This window comes from Schistocerca cancellata, chromosome 1 (assembly GCF_023864275.1).
Source record: "Schistocerca cancellata isolate TAMUIC-IGC-003103 chromosome 1, iqSchCanc2.1, whole genome shotgun sequence".
NCBI lineage: Eukaryota > Metazoa > Arthropoda > Insecta > Orthoptera > Acrididae > Schistocerca > Schistocerca cancellata.
This window is the reverse complement of record NC_064626.1, coordinates 538,586,766-538,613,436: the sequence shown is the minus strand read 5'-3', so window position 1 is coordinate 538,613,436 and position 26,671 is coordinate 538,586,766. Positions and strand designations below refer to the sequence as shown.

Sequence of the window (26,671 nt, the reverse complement as noted above, 5' to 3'; positions counted from 1 at the left end):
AGGTTAAAGTGAAGCATGATTTCCATTTATTTTGTTGTTATTGATCTGGTGAATCTAATAAAACATGTCCCAGACGTGTATCTGCAGCAGTTTTCCAGAACATCCAGAGAAGCAAAGATTATTATACAAGTAAATGCTTATGTCTTTGGTGGCAACTGTTAGTGAGCTGTTTCAGTCGTTTCCTAACCTTGAAACAAGTTAGATGCCTATATTGTTCAGTGAAGGAACATAACAACTGTGTATTTAAGTGAAACCACATAGTAACTGTTGTAGTTTGTAGGTTTATGAAATAGGGATGTGTTTCAAATTGACAGAAGAATATGCCGATATGGTGGGTAATGCTACAGCTGCAGTTAACAAATATCGCATATGTTATCAGGCACTGAGGATTCCGAATGCACGAACCATTAGTGGAGTATTTCGAATGTTACAGGAGACAGGTTCTCTGTCTAGCATTCATAATCAGTACATGTGCTCGATACGTGAAGACTCTGATGATGATGATGATGATGATGATGATGATATGGATGCTGTTCAACATAGCGCGGCTAGCAGTACACAACGTATCTCTCAACGATTAGGCATTTCACAATGTAAGGTATGACGTACACTGAAGTACAATAATCTGTATCCTTACCATAAACAAAAAGTGCATCATTTATGTCCGGGAGATCCTGCCCTTTGCTTGGAGTTGTGCAACTCATTAAATACTAATTGGCAGTTACACAAATACATTTTATTTACTGAGAGGAACAGTTTATTCGAGATGGTACAAACAATATATATAACGAGCACGTATGGTCTGAAGCAAACCCACATGCAACACTGCAACGCAATTTCCAGCAGTGATTAAGCATAAATGTGTGGTGTGGTGTAATCAACACACACTTCATTGGACCATTCATTTTCTCAGGATGTCTAACTGGCAAGACGTACTTGCAATGCCTTCAAGAAGAAATGCCCCACTTGTTCAAAGATGTTCCACTTGCTACGCGATTGCAAATGTATTTTCAAAATGACAGCTTGCCTCCACATTTCACCAATGCCATTACTACACATTTAAATGGACATTTTCCCCAGAAATGGATTGATTGTGGTGCTACATGTCTGTGGCCACCCAGATCGCCCAATTTAACACCATTGGATTTTTGTGTATGGGGATGGATAAAAGACCTAGTTTATGAGGACAGAGTCAATACACACGAGGCATTGCTTGCTTGCATTATGAATGCAATAGACGGAATTAAGAGCAATCCTGTGCAACTGAAGTGAGCAACAAAAGCTGTTCATACACATGCAGCTAAATGCATTGAACTCAATGGAGAAATTTTTGATCATTTATTGTGAAGGTATTGTGAAATTGTATGTACAATGTACAACTTCCTTAAAACTAAGCTTTTTTTCCCCTGGTGTAACATGAATTCACGTGTGCTATGGTATTAATAAAAGCAGATTATCCGACACATTCATACAGTTTCAGTTAACATTATTACCATAATTTCTCCAAAATTAAATTCTTTACAACTTTTGTCGAATACGTTGTGCACTTGTCTGGAATTTAAAAAGCAAATTGGGTCAAGTAGTTAACAAATTAAAAATTTACGAAATTGCTTCTTTACTTATCTGGATGTTCTGGAAAACTCCTGTAGATACACATCTGGGACATTCTATTCACCAGATCGATAAAACAAAATAAATGGAAATTGTGGTTTACTTTAACCTCGTACAGTTTTGTGATGGCTTCATACTAGCAAAGTTGTTAAAATCAGGCAAAATCTCTTATTAACTGTAACTGTGTAGCTGAACATTAGTGTACCTATGTTTATATGAACTTTTTTCTTTAGTTTTACTTGTAACATATTAAAATATTTGCATATCTTTGTGAATCACCCTGTATAAAAATGCTTTTCGACACTTGACTGCTTGTTAAGAGAATTTTGAAATTTTGCTGAAAATGGAAGGGGTAGAATTATAGTCACAAAAATAGCAATTATAATGAAAATTTGTTGATGTGGCTGTGGGTTTCACATTGAGTGATATTTGTACGCAAATTGTTCTATTACCTATGCTGCATTTGATGTTTTTTTCATAAATTATTACTTTCTCTCACAGTAACTAATCATGTAAATATTGAAAAGAGTGTTTTAAAAGAGCATGGTAAGGTATAGGGCAGAAGGAATCCAAACTTTACTATCCAGTCCTGAAATAGTTCCGTGCAGATACTTCCTTGTAATGTGCCCAAACAAGCCCATGACCGTAATCATTTGTTACACCATATCAATTGTGAAAACCATTTATTAAAACTGCTCAGTGCGCAATGGAGAGATGCATGTTGGTAATTATTAGAGGAGATAGGAAAATAAACAAATGGACTAAGGATCGGACTGGAGTGGAAGACATAAATAGGACAGTAGTGAAAATTAAATGGAGATTTGCAGGACATGTAGCCATGTGGACAGATTGTGGATGGACCAATAAAGTTTTTTGTGGATAAGATAAGAAACAAAAAAGACAATGACCAAATGAAAGGAAGGTGCTTACATGAATTTCGAAAACATTCTTATAGCCGAAAACATTAATGCATGAAAAATTCCAAAGGCAGTATTTATCCAGCAGTGGAATTCAGATGACTTTTGCTGCTGCTGCTGCTGCTGCTGCTGCTACTACTACTACTACTACTTCTAGTTCTGGCAAACATTAAATACAGATATTATATCTAAAGGCATAAGTGGAATTTGGGAGTTTGTGTGTGTTATAATATACCCTTGGATTTTTCCACTGCTTCTTTAAATCAGTTAAGTGAAATATTAGGGTGGATTCTTCAATAAAATGCTAAACTTCCTTTCCTGGTCTTGTTCTATCAGAGATAGCCAATTAATTGCTTATGTGACATCAAACACTAATCTCCATTTGTCTTTGAAATTACTGATTGTCTGAGCATCGTTTCAACATGTGTACATAACATTCTTCCCCAATACCGTAGTGAGATCTCTTCCCACTGTGAGCTGTAAGTTTCAAATTTTTATGTCCACCTGCTGGAGCACAACCGCAAAAAAATTTATTATTCACGCCAGAGCTATGTTAAAAGTTATTTACATGACCTGCTCAGACAATACAGCTTCAAAAATTTATGATATGTGCAAAATCAAACAATGGAAAATCCAGGCTGGAATGTAACAATGTTATGAGAAGGATGGTTTCTACTCGCCATATAGCATAGATGCCGAGTCGCAGCTAGGCACAGCAAAAAGACAGTTGGAAAGTGAGCTTTCAGCCAACAAGGCATTTGTCCCAAAACACACACACACACACACACACACACACACACACACACACACACACACACACACACCTCAGTCTCTAGCAGCTGAAACCAGCTCACTTTCCACAGTCTTTTTTGTTGTTTCTATCTGTGACTCAGCATCTCCACTGTATGGTGAGTAGCAACTATCCTTTTCATAATTGTGATAGATGCATCATTTCTAAGGTTGAGAGATCAAAATGTTCGAAGAGCATAAACTGAATGTGTGGGCTGAATCATATGGTGGTCTGAGATGCCCGTATTATGTGAGGAAAAGTAAGCACTGCAAGGCCATAATTTTAATAAAATGGGAGGAAAGTGAATAAAAGAAACATTAATATGTTAAAGTGAGTAGACAAATAAAAGCCTACCATAAAAGGAATTATAGGTCTAAATAATAACGTAATACAAAAGGAACTAATGAAAATTATTGCTGAAAAATTTAGATAAGTTAAAATTTGAGAGACACCTCAATAAATGTCTGCACACACCCTACAGTGCATTGTGTCCCCCTTTTTTTTTTTTTTGCCTCCCTAACTATCCCACAGCAACTGAGCTTGTGTTCTGTTTTTAAGAACTACACATTTCACAGGGCAGTTAATGGTAATAGAAGCATTAGGAATACTTAATAACAGTAATAATAATAATAATAAATAATAAATCCAAATAGAGGTGTTTTGCAGGATATGCTTCCTGCAACCACCCTAGAAGGAAAACAAAGACAGAGGATGAGATGGTCAGATGAAGTTAATAGACACCTCATGTTCTGTTATTACCAAGCAACAAACCTAGGAACCACCACAACTGGATGCAGATCACAAGTATACACAACATTTGTTATCAGATACACAGAATTAAAACTTTTAACAGAACAACGGCTAGCTGATCAGATCCGTGTAATACCGTATTTACTCGAATCTAAGCCGCACTTTTTTTCTGGTTTTTGTAATCCAAAAACCCGCCTGCGGCTTAGGATCGAGTGCAAAGCAAGCGGAAGTTCTTAAAAATGTCGGTGGGTGCTGCCACAACTTAGTTCTGCCGTCGAATATATGTAGCGCTACACAGGCATGCTTTGTAGGCACAAAGATAAATACTGGCGCCAAAACGTCTGCGTCAGTAAATAAATTAAAAAAAAAAAAAAAAAAGGTGGAAGACAAGCTTTTTTTCTCTGCGCCGAGTTTCGACCACTGCATTTTCATACACTATCCAACGAAGTAAATACAAATTCCGTATTGTTCATCTTCGAACGTAGCAGCATTTCAATGTACTACGAAAACCCGACTGGCAAGAATGTTTAGGATGTTTGTCAATATGGCCAACTCTACGTTCTGATTTTTTTCCTATCTGTGAGAAGAGATGGTTGCTAATAGGAACTTTTATAAATTGTGAATCACATGCAGTATTCTCGTCACCATAAGAATAATACGAATATAAACATTTTCCCATGTATTGTTTCGTGTTTGCTGCTATCTCATTTAAATCCTGTCTGCGTAATAAACCACAAAACTAGTGAGACAACAGCAAACGCGGAAGAATATACATATCATGTCATGTTTATATTCGTATTATTCTTATGCTAAACAGTGATACAGTCAGAAATGAAGCGAGGCAATTGACTAGATTTTTAAATCTAAGATGACTCTAATTTCTGTGCAGAATGTAATGTACTAAAGAGGCGCCTGCAAAGATTTTCAAACGTAGAAAAATTTTCGCTAAACTCTCGTTCAGAACATCTTCTATCATACGCAGACTATTATTTGGTTCTTGTTGATCATTATCAAAGAAAGCAGCAGTGTAAGTAACAACAAGTAGCAGTCTCTTGCCATTGTTTCGCTAATGAGACGATTCCTCTCTCTCTCTTTTTTTTTTATTTTTTTATTTTTTTTTTTTTTTTTTATTTGTAAGCGGCGGTAGCGCACACAAAAGCAAGTCATGCCACATCCGGCGACAGGCCGTAAACGCGCAGTATCAGAGTACAACAAACAATGCAAGACACAGTACAGCAATGCATTTTCAGCGTAGAGTGACGTAAACACCTGTAACAAAGAAAACTGCGCTTATCAGATCAAAGAAAAATGAGCAATCAATTCAAACCAGACGAAGCACTTGAAAAAGGAAGGGTACCCGTATATATACGGACGGAGCGCCTGACGCATAGCAATGGCTACCTGGTAAAGCTTAACTGCTAAGCTTATGACTCGAACCAAACTACTGTAGCTGCATCGTCATTCATTTGATCTAAATTGTCTCATATTACAGTGGACCAACTTTGTTTTGATTTGGAGATGCGGCCTAAAACTTTTCTCTCCCCTTGGATTTCGAGTCTCAAATTTCAGGTGCGGATTAGATTCGGGAAATTTTTTTTCCTTGATTTCGTGTCTAATTTTTCAGTTGTGGCTTAGATTCGAGTGCGGCTTAGACTCGAGTAAATACGGTAATCAAAAATAACAGGATACCCCAGTCAGAATTAGAAAACACCAAACAACAAGTACAACAAATACTGGAACAAAATAATGTGCAATCAGAAGAAGAAGAAAATACAGTAATGGACTCAAACATCCCACGGCAAACAAACAAAGACCAACACGCATCAATTAAACAATCGGAGGAAAACGAAATCTTAAAACAGCCACCAGAACAAGCACAAATAGAACACGAAGTAACACACGTTAGATATAGAAGAAAAATTTCAGCTGACATATATAGAATAGAAAGACACAAATACAGACATTAGACCATTCTTGCATAGACCGCCAAAAAACCCACAAGTCGAAACAACAATAAAAACTATCAACACAATCATACACAACAAAATAAATGAAAACACAACTATGGAAGAGTTACAACTACTGGTTTATATAGGAGCACTCACTACACTAAATATACACACTAGGCAGAGATCAGAACCAACCAACACACAGAAGAAACACACAAAACCAGCATGGCAACACAGGTTACAGATCAGCATAGAAAAACTGAGAAAAGACATCAGACAGCTAACACAATTTATAAGAAATGAAATGTCAGAAAAAAAACCGAAAAAGGTTAGGTAAAATCTCACAACAAGAAGCGATAGAGCAATTAGATGAAAAGAAGCAGAAATTACAAGCATTGGTCAAACGATTTCGAAGATACAAAAAAAGTGAAAATAGAAGGAAACAAAACCAAACATTCAACACAAACCAAAAGAAATTTTACCAGACAATAGATAACACACACATTAAAATAGACAATCCACCAAACATAACAGAATGGTACACTTCTGGAGCAACATATGGTCAAACCCGGTACAACATAACAGGCATGCACGGTGGATACAAGCAGAAACAGATACATACAAGATGATACGACAAATGCCTGAAGTGATAATTTTGCAGCATGAAATCACCCAAGCAATTAATTCTACTCACAATTGGAAAGCCCCTGGAAAAGATAAAATAGCAAGTTTCTGGCTAAAGAAGTTCACCTCAACACATTCACATCTAACTAAATTATTTTGGTTCCTCTGAAAGGGCACGGCCGACTTCCTTCCCAATCCTTCCCTAATCCGATGAGACCGATGACCACGCTGTCTGGTCTCCTTCCCCAAACCAACCAACCAACAAACTAAATTATTTAACAGTTACATTGCAGACCCATACACATTCCCTGATACACTTACACATGGAATAACTTATCTGAAACCTAAAGATCAATCAGGCACAGCAAACCCAGCTAAATATCGCCCCATAACATGCCTACCAACAATATACAAAATATTAACTTCAGTCATTACACAGAAATTAATGACACATACAACACAGAACAAAATTATAAATGAAGAACAAAAAGGCTGTTGCAAAGGAGCACGAGGATGTAAAGAGCAACTGATAATAGATGCAGAGGTGACATATCAAGCTAAAACTAAACAAAGGTCGCTACACTACGCATACATTGATTATCAAAAAGCTTTTGATAGTGTACCCCACTCATGGTTACTACAAATATTGGAAATATACAAAGTAGATCCTAAATTGATACAATTCCTAAACATAGTAATGAAAAATTGGAAAACCACACTTAATATCCAAACAAATTCAAATAATATCATATCACAGCCAATACAGATTAAGCGTGGAATATACCAAGGAGACTCATTAAGTCCTTTCTGGTTCTGCCTTGCTCGGAACCCACTATCCAACATACTAAATAATACAAATTATGGATACAATATTACTGGAACATACCCACACAAAATCACACGTGCTATACATGGATGATCTAGAACTACTGGCAGCAACAAATCAACACCTCAACCAATTACTAAAGATAACAGAAGTATTCAGCAATGATATAAATAAGGCTTTTGGAACAGACAAATGTAAGAAAAATAGCATAGTCAAGGGAAAACACACTAAACAGGAAGATTACATATTGGATAACCACAGCGACTGCATAGAAGCGATGGAAAAAACAGACGCCTATAAATATCTAGGATACAGACAAAAAATAGGAATAGATAATACAAATATTAAAGAAGAACTAAAAGAAAAATATAGACAAAGACTAACAAAAATACTGAAAACAGAATTGACAGCAAGAAACAAGACAAAAGCTATAAATAGTTATGCTATACCAATATTGACCTACTCATTTGGAGTAGTGAAATGGAGTAACACAGACCTAGAAGCACTCAGCACTCAATACACTTACTCGATCACAATGCCACAAATATAGAATACATCACATACATTCAGCAACTGAAAGCTTCACATTAAGCAGAAAGGCAGGAGGAAGGGGATTTATCGACATAAAAAACCTACATTATGGACAGATAGACAATTTAAGAAAATTCTTTCTAGAACGAGCAGAAACTAGCAAAATACACAAAGCAATCATTCATATAAATACATCAGCTACACCACTGCAATTTCATAACCACTTCTACAACCCTTTAGATCACATAACATCAACAGATACGAAGAAAGTAAATTGGGAAAAGAAGACACTACATGGCAAGCATCCGTATCATCTAACACAGCCACACATCGATCAAGACGCATCCAACACATGGCTAAGAAAAGGCAATATATACAGTGAGACGGAAGGATTCATGATTGCAATGCAGGATCAAACAATAAACACCAGATATTACAGCAAGCATATTATTAAAGATCCCAATACCACAACAGATAAATGCAGACTTTGCAAACAACAAATAGAAACAGTAGATCACATCACAAGCGGGTGTACAATACTATCAAATACAGAATACCCCAGAAGACATGACAATGTAGCAAAAATAATACACCAACAGCTTGCCTTACAACATAAACTTATAAAACAACACGTTCCCACATACAAGTATGCACCACAAAATGTACTGGAGAATGATGAATACAAATTATACAGGAACAGAACCATTATAACAGATAAAACACCACCACATAACAAACCTGACATCATACTCACCAATAAAAAGAAGAAATTAACACAACTAATTGAAATATCCATACCCAATACAACAAATATACAAAAGAAAACAGGAGGAAAAAATTGAAAAATACATCCAACTGGCTGAGGAAGTCAAGGACCTGTGGCATCAGGATAGAGTTGACATTATACCAATTATACTATCAATTACAGGAGTCATACCACACAATATCCACCAGTACATCAATGCAACACAGCTACATCCAAACTTACATATACAATTACAGAAATCCGTAATTATTGATACATGTTCAATTACCCGAAAGTTCCTAAATGCAATGTAACATATACCGTACAGTTAAAAGGAAGTCACGCTTGATCAAGATCCGCGTAACTTTCCATTTTTGACCAGACATAACGTCTGCGAAAAGAAAGAAATAATAATAATAATAATAATAATAATAATAATAATAATAATAATAATAATAATAATAATAATACTATACTTTCTACATATTCCTAATCTGACTTTTCACCTACTGTGACAAGAAACTCGGTTATTTATTTGTTCCATTAAGTGAAGAGGGCAGTGTTCCACACTTGGTAAAGGGAGGGAGACTGAGTGAGCAGCAGAGGCTGTGAAGGTCTTTCACAATTTAATCAGTCAGTCAGTTTGGAAATTTCCATTTCCACTTCCATCGAAAGTAAAAGTACTTTTTTTGTGAGCATGTGAGAGAGGAATGTTTGTAAATATTAGTTCAGCTCATTACTCCATATTCAAGCCCGGCTTTCATTTTCTATCCAATATTTTAACAATTTTGTGTATTGAAACTGAAAAAAATAAGAGGGGTGTTCAATAAGGAATGCAACACATTTTTTTCTGAAAGCATGTTGGTTTTTTTCTGTATTCTGATACACTATATTATTCCCCACTCTTTAGGCTACAAAACCCTATTTTTCAATATAATATCCATTCAGTGCGACAACTTTATGCCTTCTTACTGGGAGAACCTGTATGCCCACATGGTACCATTCTGTTGATAGATGTTGGAGCCATTGTCTTTATGCTTCAGTACCCTCCCTGTTACCCTCGTGCTGTTGCCTGTGGAGTGTATACTTTATTGGGACAACAAATGGTCTTTCGTTGCTCCTTGTAGTCTTCTGTTATATGGTGAGGAGTCCAGTGGGTACACACCTTTCAGAACCCCAACTGGTGGATGAGTTTGTCAGCAGTAACGACAGAGAAGTCCATTTGTGCAGTGAGGCATCTGATGTGATACATTAATCACCTCAAGTGTGTCCACATGTTCCAACGTTGCAGGGGTGGCAGCTGGCATGTGGGAGATCGCACAGGTTAGCACATTCTTATTGCTATGATAACAGACTCCTTGCCCAAGGACTCAATGTGCTACTGTTCACTGCCATGTCTCTGTGGACATTCTGCACATGCCAATGAATATCTGTGATGCTGTGGTTTTCCTCCAAGGGAAACTCGGCGACAGCTCCCTGCTTGGAACAAACTTTCATTACAGATGTCATTTTGAAGGGTACACGTAGCATTGGCATCTATCAAAACTTCATGAAACTGTAGATGCTGAAATGGGAATATTCCATGATGTCTGACAGTGAATTCTGCATTTTTTCGACTGGAACTGGACGAGAAAAAACTTGTAGCGTTACTTATTGAATGCCTCCTGTATATCCGTCAGTCAGAAGTGCGTTGCGACCTCTGTAATAGATAAGAATTGGGCAAAGATTATAAGATATTTATACATGGAGCAGTCATAATTGTGAATTATATTAATATCAACTTCAATAATAAAGCAGGCAATCCAAACCACGAACTACTTTCTCTAGTTTTTACAGCAGCAGTAAGACCTTGTTAATCTTCTACATGGCCTAATAAACTATAAGCATCGGCTTCTTATCATCCTTTGTGTTGCTGGTTGCATAGATTCTTTATTCTTCATTACTTGCTTGCATTGTAACCCATGAAATTACCCATTTCATTTCTTCCTTACCACCACGTAAAGGCTATAATACACAGAGCTGTATTGTATTCATTTATAATAATAAATGCATGACAGAGATGCAATATATTCATTTACTATAATACTGTGTGTCATGCAGTTTTCAAAACCTAATGCTGCTGTTGATGACCACTTGAAGAAAGTGTTTTATTATACATTAGTTGTGAATCAAATAGCTTAATGCTAGCTTGTGTAGTGAAGATGTGCCAGACTCAAATTGAATCCAAGCAATGGGTTAACAACCATTTGTCTGGTACATTGGCCAGCCGGAACATAGTTTCTAGGTGGTTTTCCATACTCATTAAGACAACTGCTGGTGTGTTCCTTAATCTCCACTGTAGAAAATACACTATACAAATGGTTAAAATTCTGTAAAAACATGAACACATTTCAAGCAGTTCAGAGATTGATGTTGTACATGACTTCTGGCTGTTATGTTAGTTGACGACTATAGGGACAGGAGGGGGACCTGGCCATTGAGTTAGACTAAATAGCTACATTTTGCCAAATTGTGAAAAGCAGAGGACCTCTTGTGACTCATAAATGCTATGAAAGAGAGCAAGCTTCGAGAAATGTTGAATTTTTAGGAGACTTTACGTATAGAGAATCTTGAATGCCAGCTGAACTACCCTGTATTTGTCTGAACACACTTGTATTAAGTGTTTATCACAGAAATTCTGATACCGAGGTCTTCTGTGATTTAACAGGTTGCATCTCTAACTCAATTTACTATTCAGTACAAATACCAAACTACCATTTTCTCCAAATTGTCTTGCGAAAGGTACTCGTATCGTTAGCAGTGCTCCTATAGCATAATTTCTGTTGCATAAGGACCTCAAATGAAACACTGTCCCATCATTTTGCCTGTTGGATTTCTCAGTGAAGATGCTGATAGATTACCGTTAAATCTCGGGAAACATTTTTGCGTTTACATAAATCATGCAATCATTTCTTTTCAGCATTCCACAAAAAACAATTCTTCTACATGTGCAGAGGAGAACTTTGAAATCTCACATCTGTTCATTAAACCGGTGGCACAAAAATAGTTGTTAGTTCTACTGGATAGCTGTTTCATTTGGTTGATAATATACCTGCTTTTGATACTGTATACAGTTACTCAAATGCTTCCAGTCACAGAAGATAGGCAGTAGTGTGTACTGAATGAATGCTACTCTTGTGCTGTGTTTGCTTTGACTTGTTTGTTCTTTCATTTCCTACTACTCCCATAATCAGTGTTGTTGCTTTGCTTATTATGTATTCTAATTTTTTACTAAAATGCCATTGGGTTTCAGTTGGCATATATTAAATTGACTGTTACTTCTATGTAGCATTTTAAGTGAAAGACTTGGGTTTTAATTGTCAGATAAGAGGGTCAGTCAAAAAGTAATGCCACCTATTTCTTCCTTCCTTTCTTCATCCCCCACCCCCTACTCCCAAAATGCAACTATGTGGCTTGAAAACCATAACATGGTGATTAATTTGGGACTTTTCAATATAATCTTTGGCCATTCCCACAGTTTTGGTCCACCCTTTAACAAGGGTATGTATTCCACTGTGGGAAAATGCAAGGTCCTGCTTCTGAAGTTATTGGTGCACAGACGTTTCCACGGCCGCCTCATCTTCAAAGTGAGTCCCGCAATGAGCTTCTTTTAGTGGCCAAACAGATTGAAGTCTGATGGTGAGGACTGTGTGGGGGACGGGGAAAAGACATTGCATCCGGTTTTCACTCTCTTTTCAGTGGCGTGACGACTGATGTGTGGTCTCACATTGTAATGCTGGTTGGGGTTGTGATGTATTGGACAGAATGAACCCATTTTTTGTCGTTAACCAATCTTTTCCAAAAACTTCTCTTCCTCCAAACAGAAATGCCTTAAGAGTTAGGAAGCAATTGTTTTTCTTGTCTCTTCATTCTGGTCAGCTTACATTCTTGGTCCCCAAGTTCCCCCACCATGAAGTACACGTTATTGAATAATTTTCATCACACCGCTTTTACTAAGGACGATAATGCGACACAAATCAACTGCAGTCACCCGACGGTTACCATGAATGATGCCATCAACTCGCTGAATGTCATATGAAGTCACTGCAGTCACTGGCCCACTGCTCCATATTTTGTTAGCCAAAAGTGTTTGTCCTTCAGTTTTGTTACGGTGATGAAACCATCATCTAACAGTGCTGATGTCCACTGTTACGTTTTCATACACATTTCAGTATTTCATGAATGCGAATGGGCATTTCTGCTTCTGCATTGAATTCTATCGCAGAACACTGTCTAATACGAATATCGAAGTCAGCCATTTTGTAAGCGTCTGCTGTATTGTCATCCGTTGGTGTAGAAAATTACTACTGCAGTAGATTGGGGAAGCAGTGTTGTGGAATACAGCCAAATCAAAATTTTTCACTTGTTACAGCCAAATCAAAATTTTTCACTTGTGGTCTTCAGTGCAAAGACTGGTTTAATGCAGCTCTCCATGATACTCTGTCCTGTGCAAGACTCTTCATCTCTGAAGAACTATTGTAACTTCCATCTTTCTGAATCTCCTTATTGTATTCATCTCTTGGTCTCTCTGTACAATTTTTGACCCCCGTACTCCCTCCCACTTCCTCCAGTAATAAATTGGTGATCCCTTATTGTCTCTGAATGTGTCCTATCAACTGATCGCTTTTTCTAGTCAGGTTGTTGTGCCACAAATTTCTTTTCTCCCAGTTCTATTCAGTATCTCGTAATTAGTTACCTTATATACGCACCCAGTATTCAGCATTCTTAGCACCACATTTCAAAAGCTTTTGTTCTCTTCTTGTGTAAACTGTTTATCACCCATGTTTGACTTCTTTACATGGCTACACTCCATACATAGATTTGCAGAAAAGACTTTGTAAGGCTTAAATCTGTATTTGATGTTAACAAATTTCTGTTCCTCAACAACACTTTTCTTCCCATGGCTAGTCTACATTTTATATCCTCTCTACTTTGGGCATCATTTATTTTGCTGCCCAAATAGCAAAGTGTTTTGTTTATACTCTAAATTCCCCCTGCATCACCTGATTTAATTAGACTAAATTCCATTATCCTTGTTTTGCTTTTGTTGATGTTAGTCAGATACCCTCCTTTCAAGACACAGTCCATTCTGTTAAACTGCTCTTCCCAAGTCCTTTGCTATTTATGGCAGAATTACAATGTCATTGGCAAACCCCAAAGTTTTTTATTTCTTCTCCCTGAACTGTAATTTCTATTCCAAATTTTTCTGTGGTTTCCTTTGTTGCTTGCTCAGCGTACAGATTGAATAACGTCGTGGTTATGCTACAGCCCTGTCTCACCCCTTCTCAACCACCGTTCCATTTCAAGCCTCTCAACCCATACAACTGCCATGTGGTTTCTATGCAAGTTGTAAATAGCCTTTTGCACCCTATATTTTACTCCTGCTACCTCAAGAATTTCAGAGTACTCCAATCAGCATTGTCCAAAGCTTTCTCCAACTCTACATATGGTGTAAACGTAGGTTTGCCTTTCCTTAACTTATCTCTTAAGATAACTCATAGGATCAGTATTGCCTCGCATGATCCTACATTTCCCCGTAATCCATACTGATCTTCTCCAGGGTCAGCTGCTACCAGTTTTTCCTTTCTCCTGTAAAGAATTTATGTTAGTTTTTTGAAGCCATGACTTATTTGGTAATTAAGAGATGTTCACACCTGTCACCACCTGCTTTCTTTGAAATTGGTATTATTACATTGTTCTTGAAGTCTGAAGGTATTTCATCTGTCCCCTACATCGCAGGTAGAAGACTTTTACCATGGCTGGCTCTCCAAGGCTATCAGTAGTTCTTTCAAAATACCATCTAATACCAGTGTCTTGTTACAACTTACGTCTTTCAGTGCTCTTAAATTCTTCTCGCACTATCATATCTCATATCTTATATTCGTCTACATCCTCTTCCATGTCTATAAAACTTTCAGATTTTCTTTCTGTGCTTAGGACTGGTTTTCCACCTGAGCTCTTGATATTCATACAGGTGGCTCTCTTTTCTGCAAAGGTCTCTTTAATTTTCTTGTAGGCAGTATCTAACTTAGCCCTAGTGAGACATGCCTCTACATCCTTACATTTGTCCTCTAGCCATCCTTGCTTAGCCATTTTGTACTTCCTGTCGATGTCAGTTTTGAGACGTTTGTATTCCTTTTCTCCTGCTTTTTCACTGCTTTTTTATATTTTCTCCTTTCATCAATTAAATTCAATATCTTTTGTGTTACAAAAGGATTTCTACTAGCCCTAATCTTTTTACTTACTCGATCCTCTGCTGCCTTCACTATTTCACCTCTCAAAGCTACCTATTCGTCCTCTACTGTATTCCTTTTCCCTTCTTGTCAATCGTTCCCTAATGTTCTCTTTGAAACTCTCGACAACCACTGGTTCTTTCTATTTATCCGGATTCCATCTCCTTAATTTAATATCTTTTTGCAGTGTCTTCAGTTTTAATCTACAGTTCATAACCAATAAATTATGTTCAGAGTCCACATCTGCCCATGGAAATGTCTTACAATTCAAAACCTGGTTCCTAAATCTCTGTCTTACCATTGTATAATCAATCTGAAATCTTACTCACATATACAAGCTTCTTTCATGATTCATAAACAAAGTGTTATTGAAGCTCAAATTATACTCTGCAAAATTCTACCTTGTGGCTTCCCTTTCATTCCTTTCCCCCAGGACATATTTACCTCCTATTTTTCTTTCTCTTCCTTTTCTTACTGTCAAATTCCAGTCCTCCATCCTATTTAAATTTTCATCTCCCTTAACTGTGTAACTGTGTAACTTCTTTTGTCACTTAATACATTTCTTCAATCCCTCCATCTGCAGAGCTAGTTGCCATATAGACTTGTACTACTGTAATAGTGGCAGACTGTGTTTCTATCTTGGCTACCCTAATACATTTACTATGATAATCAAAGTAGCTTACCCACATTCGTACTTTCTTACTCGTTTTTAAACTCACTCCTGCATTACCCCTGTTTGACTTAGTGTTTATGACCCTGTACTCGCCTGACCAAAGGTTCTGTTCCCTTTGCCATTGAACTTCACTAATTCCCATTGTATTTAACTTCACCCTGTCCATTTCCATTTTTAAATTTTTATAATCTACCTGCCAGATAAGGGATCTGGCATTCCACACTCAGATTTGTAGAAGACAAATTTTATTTCTCCTGATGACAACATACTCCTGAGTAGTCCCTGCCTGGAGATGCGAATGGGGGACTGTAATATTTTACCCAAGAGGACGGCATCATTATTTAACCACACAGTAGTTCTGCATATCCTTGAGAAAAGTTACAGCTGTAGTTTTCCCCTTGCTTTTAGCTGTTCGCAGTACCAGCACAGAAAGGCTGATCTGGTTGACGTTACAAAGCCAGATCAGTAGTCATCCAGTCTGTTGCCCGAGCGAGTACTGGAGAAGCTGCTGCGTCGTCCTTCAGGAAAACGCATTTGTCTGGCCTCTCAACTGTTACCCCGTCATTGTGGTTGCACCTACAGTATGGCTACTCATACTGCTGAGGCACACAAGCCACTCCACCAACAGCAAGATACAGGGTTCATGGGGGTGGGGGGGGGGATTTTTCACTTAAACTTTATATAAGTGAAAAAAAGAGGCATTACTTTTTACTGACCCTCTCATACTACATTGACTGCTATTCCTGTGTAGCATATTAAGTGAAACACTTAAAGGGGGTAAGACATGAAACAGGCCGACTTGGAGCAGGAGAGGCACCATAGGACATTTTAATTTCCACTGTCTATACTTTTACAAATAAATTCATAAAACTTTGTCAGCAGGACCAGGAACGATTCAGGATTCACACTCACAGCAGTGGAAGTTCAAAAACATTAACAAAATAAGGTTTTTTTGACAAGTGAAATTTAATAAATTTTTCACCTAGTGCGTTTATTGCTATAGGTACACTTTTCTTCATAAGTAAGAGAGAATCTTTGATGAATTTTGCACAGCATACATACGATACTTACAGGTGCATAGAATTTTCCAAATCTATTAGAAATTGAGATAATTAACTATAAAATTTGAGTATTTTCTAGATATGAAGTTTAAAATGTAACAGCTCATTCATTTTTTCATAAATTAAATAAATTCTAGAGTTTCATACACCTGTAAGTATGGTTTGTATAGCAGCATATAGTAAGTGAAAAAATGATGAAATTTCACATGTAAAAAAAACTTGATTGTGTTACGTTTTTGAACTTCCACTGCTATGAGTAGGAATCCTGAATCCTTCTTGGTCATGCTGACAAAGTTTTATGAATTTGTTTGTAAAAGTATAGACAGTGGAAATTATTATGTCCTATGGTGCCTCTCTTGCTTCTAGTCGGCCCGTTTGACGTTCTATCCCCCTTAAAAGGGTTTTGTGGGCAATAGCCTCCACAAACGCAACATTGTATGTACTGTATCGTTGCTGTGTGGCACTGTGTAACAGCCTCCAATGGTGCAGCATGGTGTCGACTCTCAGATGGCTGGCCTTAGTGGTCCAGGTGGTTTATCTCAAGGTCAAAGAGGTGCACGTGCTCGTGGGGGAGGCAGCATCCGTGGTGTTATCCGACCAGACCGCTCTTCTGGTACTGGCAGAGGAACGTTTGGTGATGACAATGGTATGTTATTGCATGTTAGTGTAGCTGTATTTACGCATGTCTGACTTGCTTATGTTAGGTTAATTCAATGTATAATTTATGCAGACATAGTGAAGTGATCCCTTTGGACTTGGAAAATGCCAAAGAAATAACATACACACTAATGTATATATCTATAAGTTTTAATAGGCAGAGTCAGTGTCCATTAAATTCATTTGGGTTGTAGAGCATGTCACTTTGTGAACTAAAGTATATACATTTTGCCATTGTTGCATGTTGATTTCATCAGGGTATATAAGCTACATGCTATTATTTTATAACACGGCACAGTCTACAACCAAAAAGAATTTTATGAAAATATGCATCACATACTTCACACAGGAAGTGTAAGGTTCTGGAAAAATTTAAAATACATGCAATATCATTTACAGAATACTACAGTGATCACAAAAATCTGTACTTTAGTTTTTTATTTATGTAAGATAAGTACACTGGACAAAAAATTTATCACATCCAGGAGACATTGTGTGAATATGGTGTAACCCTGCTTCTAACCATAATTTGGTGAGGATGAGTGTCGTAAAGTTTCTTCAGGTATACCATATTCAGTAAGAGCCATTCACTAACGTTTAGATCCTCTAGAGTAGGCTATTCCAGCATGTGTGCCTGCCAGAGAATAGTGGAGAGCTCTGCAAACACAGCCAGGCAGGGACGTGCAAGGTACTAACTTGGGTGCAGTCACTGAACCTGCTGCATGCAGGCAGGGATGGGCCCTGTGAATAGTCAACACACTGCTTATAGCAAAACTGGGTGGTGAGGAGCCATGAGCAAGCAAGCACATTGACACTGGATGTGTTTAGCAGAAACATCAAATTCTAGTGAAAAATAACTAATATCTTCATGCTTGTGAAGCAACTTTCCTCTTTTGATTATGAGTGACAAAATATTGGATTGTGATTTGTTGCTGTTGCAAGACACAGCATGCTCTTCAGTGTTGGGTCATTGAACTGGGCCATTTCTGCAGGTTTAATCCTAGAAAATGTCTGCTGACCAATTTAAATTGATTTTCTAAATCAGTCTCAAAAGGCTGACAAAATTGCACAATGTTTTGTTGATAAGCCGTGAAATAGGAGCCTAAAACTAACTATACCGATGAAAGGCTTTCAAGAAAAGTTAATTCCCTGTAGAAAGCTGCCTTTCAAATAGGGGAAGCTTTTCTGTGAATGTATTGATTTTACCAAACATGTTAGGAGTAACAGATCCTTTTCTTGAAGTAACAAATTCAAACATTGAATATCCCTAACATCAGTGGGAAAAGCAGGTGGTGACAGGTGTGAACATCTCTTAATTACCAATTTAATAGGTCATGGCTTCAAAAAACTAACACAAATTCTTTACAGGAGAAAGGAAAAACTGGTAGCAGCTGACTCTGGAGAAGATCAGTATGGATTATGGGGAAATGTAGGATCATGTGAGGCAGTTGTCATTGACAGGACATGACAACTATCTCGGATCCTTTGCACTTTGATCTTTTTACGACAACCTTTTTTACGCAGTGTTACTTGGCTATGAGAAGTACACATTTCCTTGTAGAGACAACAAAAAAATCTGGCAAACTTTATTCATGTCAGTCATAGGCTATTCAAAGTCAATAGCTCCTTTCTGTGATTCTGAACTGTCTCCATGTTGGTCTATCCTAATGCACTGACCCTGTACAACCAAGTGGCACATACACGCACTTCACTGTAATGACATATGTCAGCAGTGGAAGGTAATGTGACTGCTGGGTAGTTGTATACAATTTGCAGCTCTTCAGAATGACTAGTGTGCTGTTTTAATGTTGTGACTAATATTTTGTCCAGTCACCTTATTTCTTATTGTTGTAGCTCAGCATAGTAATTTAAATAATTTACGAGCTTCTTACTACACCGGAAGATGTTCAGTAGTCTAATATTGCATACAAATCCCATTAGAAGTTACTTCTTCTAAGACATTCTTGTATAGAATAGTAATTGAGCTCTAACAGATTGTACTTTATTAGTAGCAATTTTTTTTTCCAATGGCTAGGAAGTAGAAAATGTGTGTGCCTTAATAGTGGGCAGCTTTTGGGCAATAGTAAGTCCTTAAGACTGTTCAGGATTGACTACAACCAACTGCACAGTTTTGGGAAATCTCCCTTTGCCAAATGAGAGTTACAGTAGTTAAGGCAATGGAATCAGCCATGCGCTTAACAGTGGTTTGCAGGATGTAGATGGAGTTGTAGATGTAGACTCACATTCAGAAAAAGTTGAGTTGAAGCCACAGTCCAGCCATAGGGATTTTGGTTTCTGTTATTTTTCTTAAATTACTCGGAAAATAGGATGGCTATTTATGTCTGATTGTGGTGCCTATTCTGACCTGATTCTAAGTATCTGATCTTTCCTTCTCATCCGTTTCAGTAAGTCTCCCCTGTCCCGGGCTTCTGGGTCACTTTTTCTGAACTGTACCCCTTTCCCTAAAGCTCCCCAATCCTTTTCCTTCACCCCTCTTCCTTCTCCTTAAACTCTTCTGCCAGAAGAAGAAAAAGCCACTGGCTTTAAAAGCTTGTTAAAGTTAAATCCTCCTGTGTGTGTGTGTGTGTGTGTGTGTGTGTGTGTGTGTGTGTGTGTGTGTTCGCCTGCCACTGCTTGATGAGTAGATTTTTAATCTGTCTGTTAACATTATATTATCAAAAATTGATTGTTTTCGTTGATCTTTTCAATGGAATGTCAAACTGTTGTATTCCTCTTTCACTATTCCTGTTATTTAATTCTTCAAATCATAAATATTAGTGACACACATCATCCAGTACAAACTGAATTTCAGTACAGAATTACCACAATTTGTAATTTAATCCTTTACAGTACATAATTTGTTATGAGAAACATGGTGTTTCAGGCAACACTTCTAAATTAGCCACTGTTTCAACATTATAGATGTGTTCTCTATTCATGTTCAACAGTACCTGACAGCATACGTATTACCACAACAGCTCACATTACTTTGAACCCACTTATTAAAAAACTGGAGATATTCACATCTGATTGTAGTAATTCCCTTGTGTAGCTTCTGTGCACGCTGTATATGTTAATTCCAGGATTCAGTTAAGCTGCTGCTATGTTTATACGAGTGATTTTGTACTTGGTGGTTGTTTTTCATTGAGGTAAGGCCTACTGTGCTGATTGGCTCTTACAGTCTCATTTCCATCCCAGGTTCCCACTAATGCTAGTTTCCCTGATATCCTAGTCTTCTATATTGTCTGCATTCATCTTGTGATTTCTTATTTCTGTAACTGCCGTGTGTGTGTGTGTGTGTGTGTGTGTGTGTGTGTGTGTGTGTGTGTGTGTGATTTAAACTTACTTCACTCCCAATTAATATTTTTATTTGTGCTATGTGGAATTCCATAAGTCAACATTTTATAAGGCACACGCTTCAGCCAGTGGCCTCACCTACGAAGAAATTCACTACGAAAACAAGCTTTGTGTGCATCTGGAAGTGCATCCAGTAAGGTACTGTTCAAATTGGTATGTACTTCTCCTTTTCAGGGAAATTCATTGGCTCGAGCCCACCTCAAATTTTGGATTGCACTTACCAAATATTGCTACTCCTGTATTAAGTACTGTCGTCTCTCTGTAGGCATTCATGTTCATAATTTTTTAAATGGCTTCACTGACTGTCAGTCTATGGAGTAAAATAGGATGCGCAGATTTTTTGCTGCTGCCAGTATTGTTATTGCATTCTTTGTCGACTTCTGTTCTGAATCCTTCTTTGCTTTCACCAGGTACAGTGGAGCAGGGTGTGACTCAGTGCTCTTGCATTCAGGAGGAACATGATTCAAATCCCTGCACAACCATCCAGATTTCATTTAAGGCAAATACATACACAGCTCCTTGGAAAAGGACTTGTCCAACAATACTTTTCCATATTCTTGTTGAGTCTGAGGTTGTGCTCCATACTTGATGACTTTCTTGTTCAAGGGACATTAAACCTTAATCCTCCTCCCTTCTCTGCTTTGCCAGTTTAGGGCCAAAAATGTGCAGTGAAAATTGCAGATATTATGGATGTTGATAAGCATTATGTTATTGCGACATTCTTGTCTGCAACAACTTCGTTTTTTATTATTATTATTTTATTTGTGTTTCTTTTGCTGCACTTACATTTCTGCTTCTTGCTATCTACAGTTTCAGGGTGGCCACCAAACCTTGAAACCCTGAAAATGGGCAAAAAACCTTGAATTTGATAAAAACTTGGAAAAGACCTCGAATTTCCATGAGGAACAGGGATTTTTTAAATCAATTTATGGTTGCTTTAAGAAGCATTCAAATAAAAAAGGCATTCAAATAATATCTTCATGCATGTGACTCGACGTAATTTCTTTCCTGAAGAGGCTCTTTTGTTCAGGAGACACAATGTTATTGGAGCACCCGTTTGTGCGAACTCGCAGCTGGGATTAAAGGCTTTATTTACCCACACTAAATTCTCGCATTTCAGTAAGTGTCCTACGCAAACCTATATTAGACACCGCCCCAATATGAGATCTGTTTATCACAACTAAGTTTTCTTTTGTTTGATTCTGTGTTGGAAAATCTCTTCCAGCAAGCACATGCTCACGAACATTTTGACAATTCAAACTTAAAACTTTCTAAGAGTTGATATTGAGGTTATATATATATATATATATATATATATATATATATATATATATATATATATATATATATATATATATAAAAAGAAAGATGATGAGACTTACCCAACAAAAGCGCTGGCAGGTCGATAGACACACAAATAAACACAATCATACACACAAAACTCAAGCTTTCGCAACCAACGGTTGCTTCGTCAGGAAAGAGGGAAGGAGAGGGAAAGACGAATGGATGTGGGTTTTAAGGGAGAGGGTAAGGAGTCATTCCAATCCCGGGAGCGGAAAGACTTACCCTCTATTATATTTATATATATATATATATATTTTTCCTTTTTTTTAAATGAGTGATAGTTCTTGTGGATGACTTTACATTGGCAGTGTTAATTGTAAACACAATTTCATGTTGTCTTGGTAGCAATTTTATTAACATGCTTAGGGTCAGCCGAAAATGATGCGAACACAACCTCAAAAATATAGGAATTCAGTGGGAAGGCTGGTTTTCTGAAGTTCTGAATTATTCCTCCAACAGTAATTTTTTAAACAGGCCACGTTGCCAGACAGCATGTCATGCATGCGTAGAGATGAAATTGCATATACGCAGTGCCTTCTCCCACTTCTGGCTACTAGGAGTGTGGCTGTTCGGTACATAAGCAGTGAGAGCCAGAATCTACCTGGAAAAATTTTTATGGCACCGCCAAGCTGCCAGATTCACACATGCGCATAGCTGTGTCAGTTAATGGGGCTATACTTCATGTCACCCCACCCCCTCACCTCTCCCCTATATCTCTTCCCCATCTGAATAGTTTTGATGCTATTGCAGTTCGCACATTCGGTTATTTCTTGGTTATGCTACAGTTTTAATAGTAAGGTATGCAGCATATCAGATGTTTGCCCACCACTAAGTGTGGGAATCTAACAAGAAATGGGACAAGAAACATTCAAGAAGTGCAAAGACCAAACACGGATTTCTGCGTCGTCATAGCTGTGCACGCGCACTATCACAGGGATTTTTTATTGCTTGAAAATAGCTGACTGGCAGCTGCTTAAAACGAATCCATTGTTACAACTCTTCAAAGACTAGCGCTATCTATATCTTGCTGAAATGGAAGGGGACAGCAGAAACTGCCAGTAACGGAGATGATTGTGTGAATTGTCGCACTGTTTCACAGGCTCATAACATTTCCAGAGTGCGGTGTTTTTCAGTGATGCCAAACTGAGTATAACTTGACACCAGAGTACATACGAGTCAGTTTATCCGTGGGTTATGTGTGACACCTAATTAATAATGAATACATTATGCTCTTGGTGCAATGCAGCAATAAATATTTCGACAATGGGGAAAAGTGCTTTGGGCAGCCATGTTAACATCCGAAAACAAAATTTCCGTAAACAGAAGTTTCTTCTGATGAATACATTTATGTTATGCCAAGAATCTGACGCAATGAAAATTCAATCCCAAATCAGTGAACGAGGTAAGATTATTTTTTATAAGACTTGAATGCTGCCACAATGTCATCGTCTTCGATAAAAAATCGAAATTTAGGTGTCTTCGTTGAACTGTATTCGTTGGCACACTGGACGCTGAGTCGATGTAGGGGAGGAAGATGTTGATTAGAATTATCTTTGCATAAAAAATGATCTCTCTAACTTTTATGCCGAGTGCATCAACCTCCTTAAATATCAGCCATTATGAAACAACAAATATCTCGATAGTAACTTTTTAAAAATTCTATCTTCTTTGCAACTATGCAAATTGTATTTGGAATCCTTTTTTAAAATTAAGTTAATCTGTTCTTCGTTTTGATCTTCGAATTATTTGTGTTGATTTTGGAAATCATTGTATCTAATGCGCCATGATGATTTTTGCTGTATTTCACAGTTTTTACAGAAAGTAATTGGGAGGGATGCATGTCTAGCCTCAGCATATGACTTACTATGATGTGCAGTTAAGATTTTTAGAATATCATTTTTAATGGAAGAATTCTTTTCAAGACTTTTCCACCCAACATCGACTCTCAGCGACCCAAGGAACATAGTTTGACAAAGAAATCCAGGATTGGATTATTATTATTTTCAGACAGGGGTGCTGTGGCAACAATCCAGTATTTTCATAATAATTGACAAAAAAATAAAATTAAAAGGAAAATTGGTAGGTTAAAGTTAGATATAGTGGGAATTAATGAAGTTCGGTGGTAGGAGGAACAAGACTTCTGGTCAGGTGACTACATGGTTATAAATACAAAATCAAATAGGGATAATGCAGGAGTAGGTTTAATAATGAATTAAAAAAAATAAGAGTGCGGGTAAGTTACGACAGCATAGTGAACGCTTTATTGTGGCCAAGATAAGACACGAACCCCTCACCTACCACAGAAGTAAAAGTTAATATGCCAACTAGCTTAACAGGTGATGAAGAGATAGATGAAATATATGATGAAATAAAAGAAATTAATTCAGATAGTGAAGGGAGACGAAAATTTAATACTCGTCGGTGACAGGAATTCGATAGTAGGTAAAGGAAAAGGAAGAGAAGGAAATATAGTAGGTGAATATGGAATGTGGGTAAGGAATGAAAGAGGAAGCCACCTGGTAGAATTTTGCGCAAAGCATAACTTAATCATAGCTAACACTTGGTTCAAGAAACGTGAAAGAAGGTTTTGTACATGGAAGAGGCTTGGAGATACTGGAACATTTCATATAGATTATATAATGGTAAGACAGTGATTTAGGAACCAGGTTTTAAATTGGAAGGCATTTCTGGGGCCAGATGTGGACTCTGACCACAATCTGTTGGTTATGAACTGTAGATTAAAACCGAAGAGACTGCAAAAAGGTGGGAATTTAAGTAGACAGGAGGTGGATAAACTGACAGAACCAAAGGTTGCAGAAAATTTTAGGGAGAGCATTAGAGAACTATTGACAAGATAGAGGGAAAGGAATAAAGTAGTTGAAGAATGGGTAGCTTTGAGAGATGAAATAGTAATGGCATCAGAGGATCGAGTAGGTAAAAAGACTCGGGCTAGTAGAAATCCTTGGGCAACAGAAGAAATATTGAATTTAATTGATGTAAGGAGAAAATACAAAAATGCAGTAAATGAAGCTGGCAAAAAGGACTGCAAATGTCTCAAAAATGAGATCGACAGGAAGTGCAAAATGGCTAAGCCGGGATGGCTAGAGGGACAAATGTAAGGATGTAGAGGCATATATACAAGTGTAAGATAGATACTGCCTACAGGAAAATTAGAGAGACCTTTGGAGAAAAGAGAACCACTTGTATGAATATCAAGAGCTCAGATGGACACTCATTTCTAAGCAAAGAAGGGAAAGCAGAAAGGTAAAAGGGGTATATAAGGGTCTATACAAGGGCAATGTACGTGAGGACAATATTATGGAAATGGAAGAGAATGTAGGTGAAGATGAAATGGGAGATACGATACTGCATGAAGAGTTTGACAGAGCATTGAAAGATCTAAGTCCCCCGAACTATCAGTTTAATAAGTCATGGCTGCAAAATACTAACAAGAATTCTTTACAGACGAATGGAAAAACTGGTAGAAGCCGACCTCGAGGAAGATCAGTTTGGTTTCCGTAGAAATGTTGGAACACGTGAAGCAATACATTCCCTACGTCTTATCTCAGAAGGTAGATTAAGAAAAGGCAAACCTACTTTTCTAGGATTTGTAGACTTAGAGAAAGCGTTTGACAATGTTGGCTTAATACTCTTTCAAATTCTTAAGGTGGAAGGGGTCAAACACAGGGAGCGAAAGGCTATTTACAATTTGTACAGTAACCAGATGGCAATTCTAAGAGTCGAGGGGCATGAAAGGGAAACAGTGGTTGGGAAGGGAGTGAGACAGAGTTGTAGCCTATCCCCAATGTTATTCAATCTGTATATTGAGCAAGCAGTAAAGGTAACAAAAGAAAAATTCTGAACAGGAATTAAAATCCATGGAGAAGAAATAAAAACCTTGAGGACCGGGAAGAGCAGTTGAACCGAATGGTCAGTGCCTTGAAAGGAGGATATAAGATGAACATCAACAAAAGCAAAGCGAAGATAATGGAATGTAGTCGAATTAAATCGCGTGATTTTGGGGGAATTAGATTAGGAAATGAGACACTTTAAGTAGTAAATGAGTTTTGCTATTTTGGGAGCAAAATAACTGATGATTGTTGAAGTAGACAGGATATAAAATGTAGACTGGCAATGGCAAGCAAAGCGTTTCTGAAGAGAAATTTGTTAACATCAAGCATAGATAAGTCATTTCTGAAAGTATTTATATGGAGTGTAGCCATGGTTGGAAGTGAAACATGGATGATATATAGTTTAGACAAGAAGAGAATAGAAGCTTTCGAAATGTGGTGCTACAGAAGAATGCTGAAGATTAGATGTGTAGCCCACATAACTAATGAGGAGGTATTGAATAGAATTAGTGAGAAGAGAAATTTGTGGCCCAACTTGAGTAGAAGAAGGGATCGGTTGGCAGGACATATTCTGAGGCATCAAGGGAGCACCAATTTAATATTGGAGGGCAGCGTGGAGGGTAAAAATCGTAGAGGGAGACCAAGAGATGAATACAATAAGCAGATTTGCAAGGATATAGGTTGCAGTAGGTACAGGGAGATGAAGTACACAG

The 26,671-nt window shown here is 37.6% G+C and overlaps 1 protein-coding gene across 2 annotated transcripts in view; it reads left to right on the top strand.

The window, feature by feature from the left end:
- The window catches only part of LOC126179795 (ras GTPase-activating protein-binding protein 2), a 161,207-nt gene that overhangs the window by 113,186 nt on the left and 21,350 nt on the right, over window positions 1-26,671 (top strand). Inside the window, exon 9 of one of the 2 annotated variants that reach the window (XM_049924641.1) lies at window positions 17,239-17,395. In XM_049924641.1, the coding sequence (XP_049780598.1) occupies window positions 17,239-17,395 (157 nt within the window). Of the gene's footprint in view, window positions 1-17,223; window positions 17,396-26,671 lie in introns of both variants that reach the window. The other variant, XM_049924640.1, reaches the window with a different exon arrangement.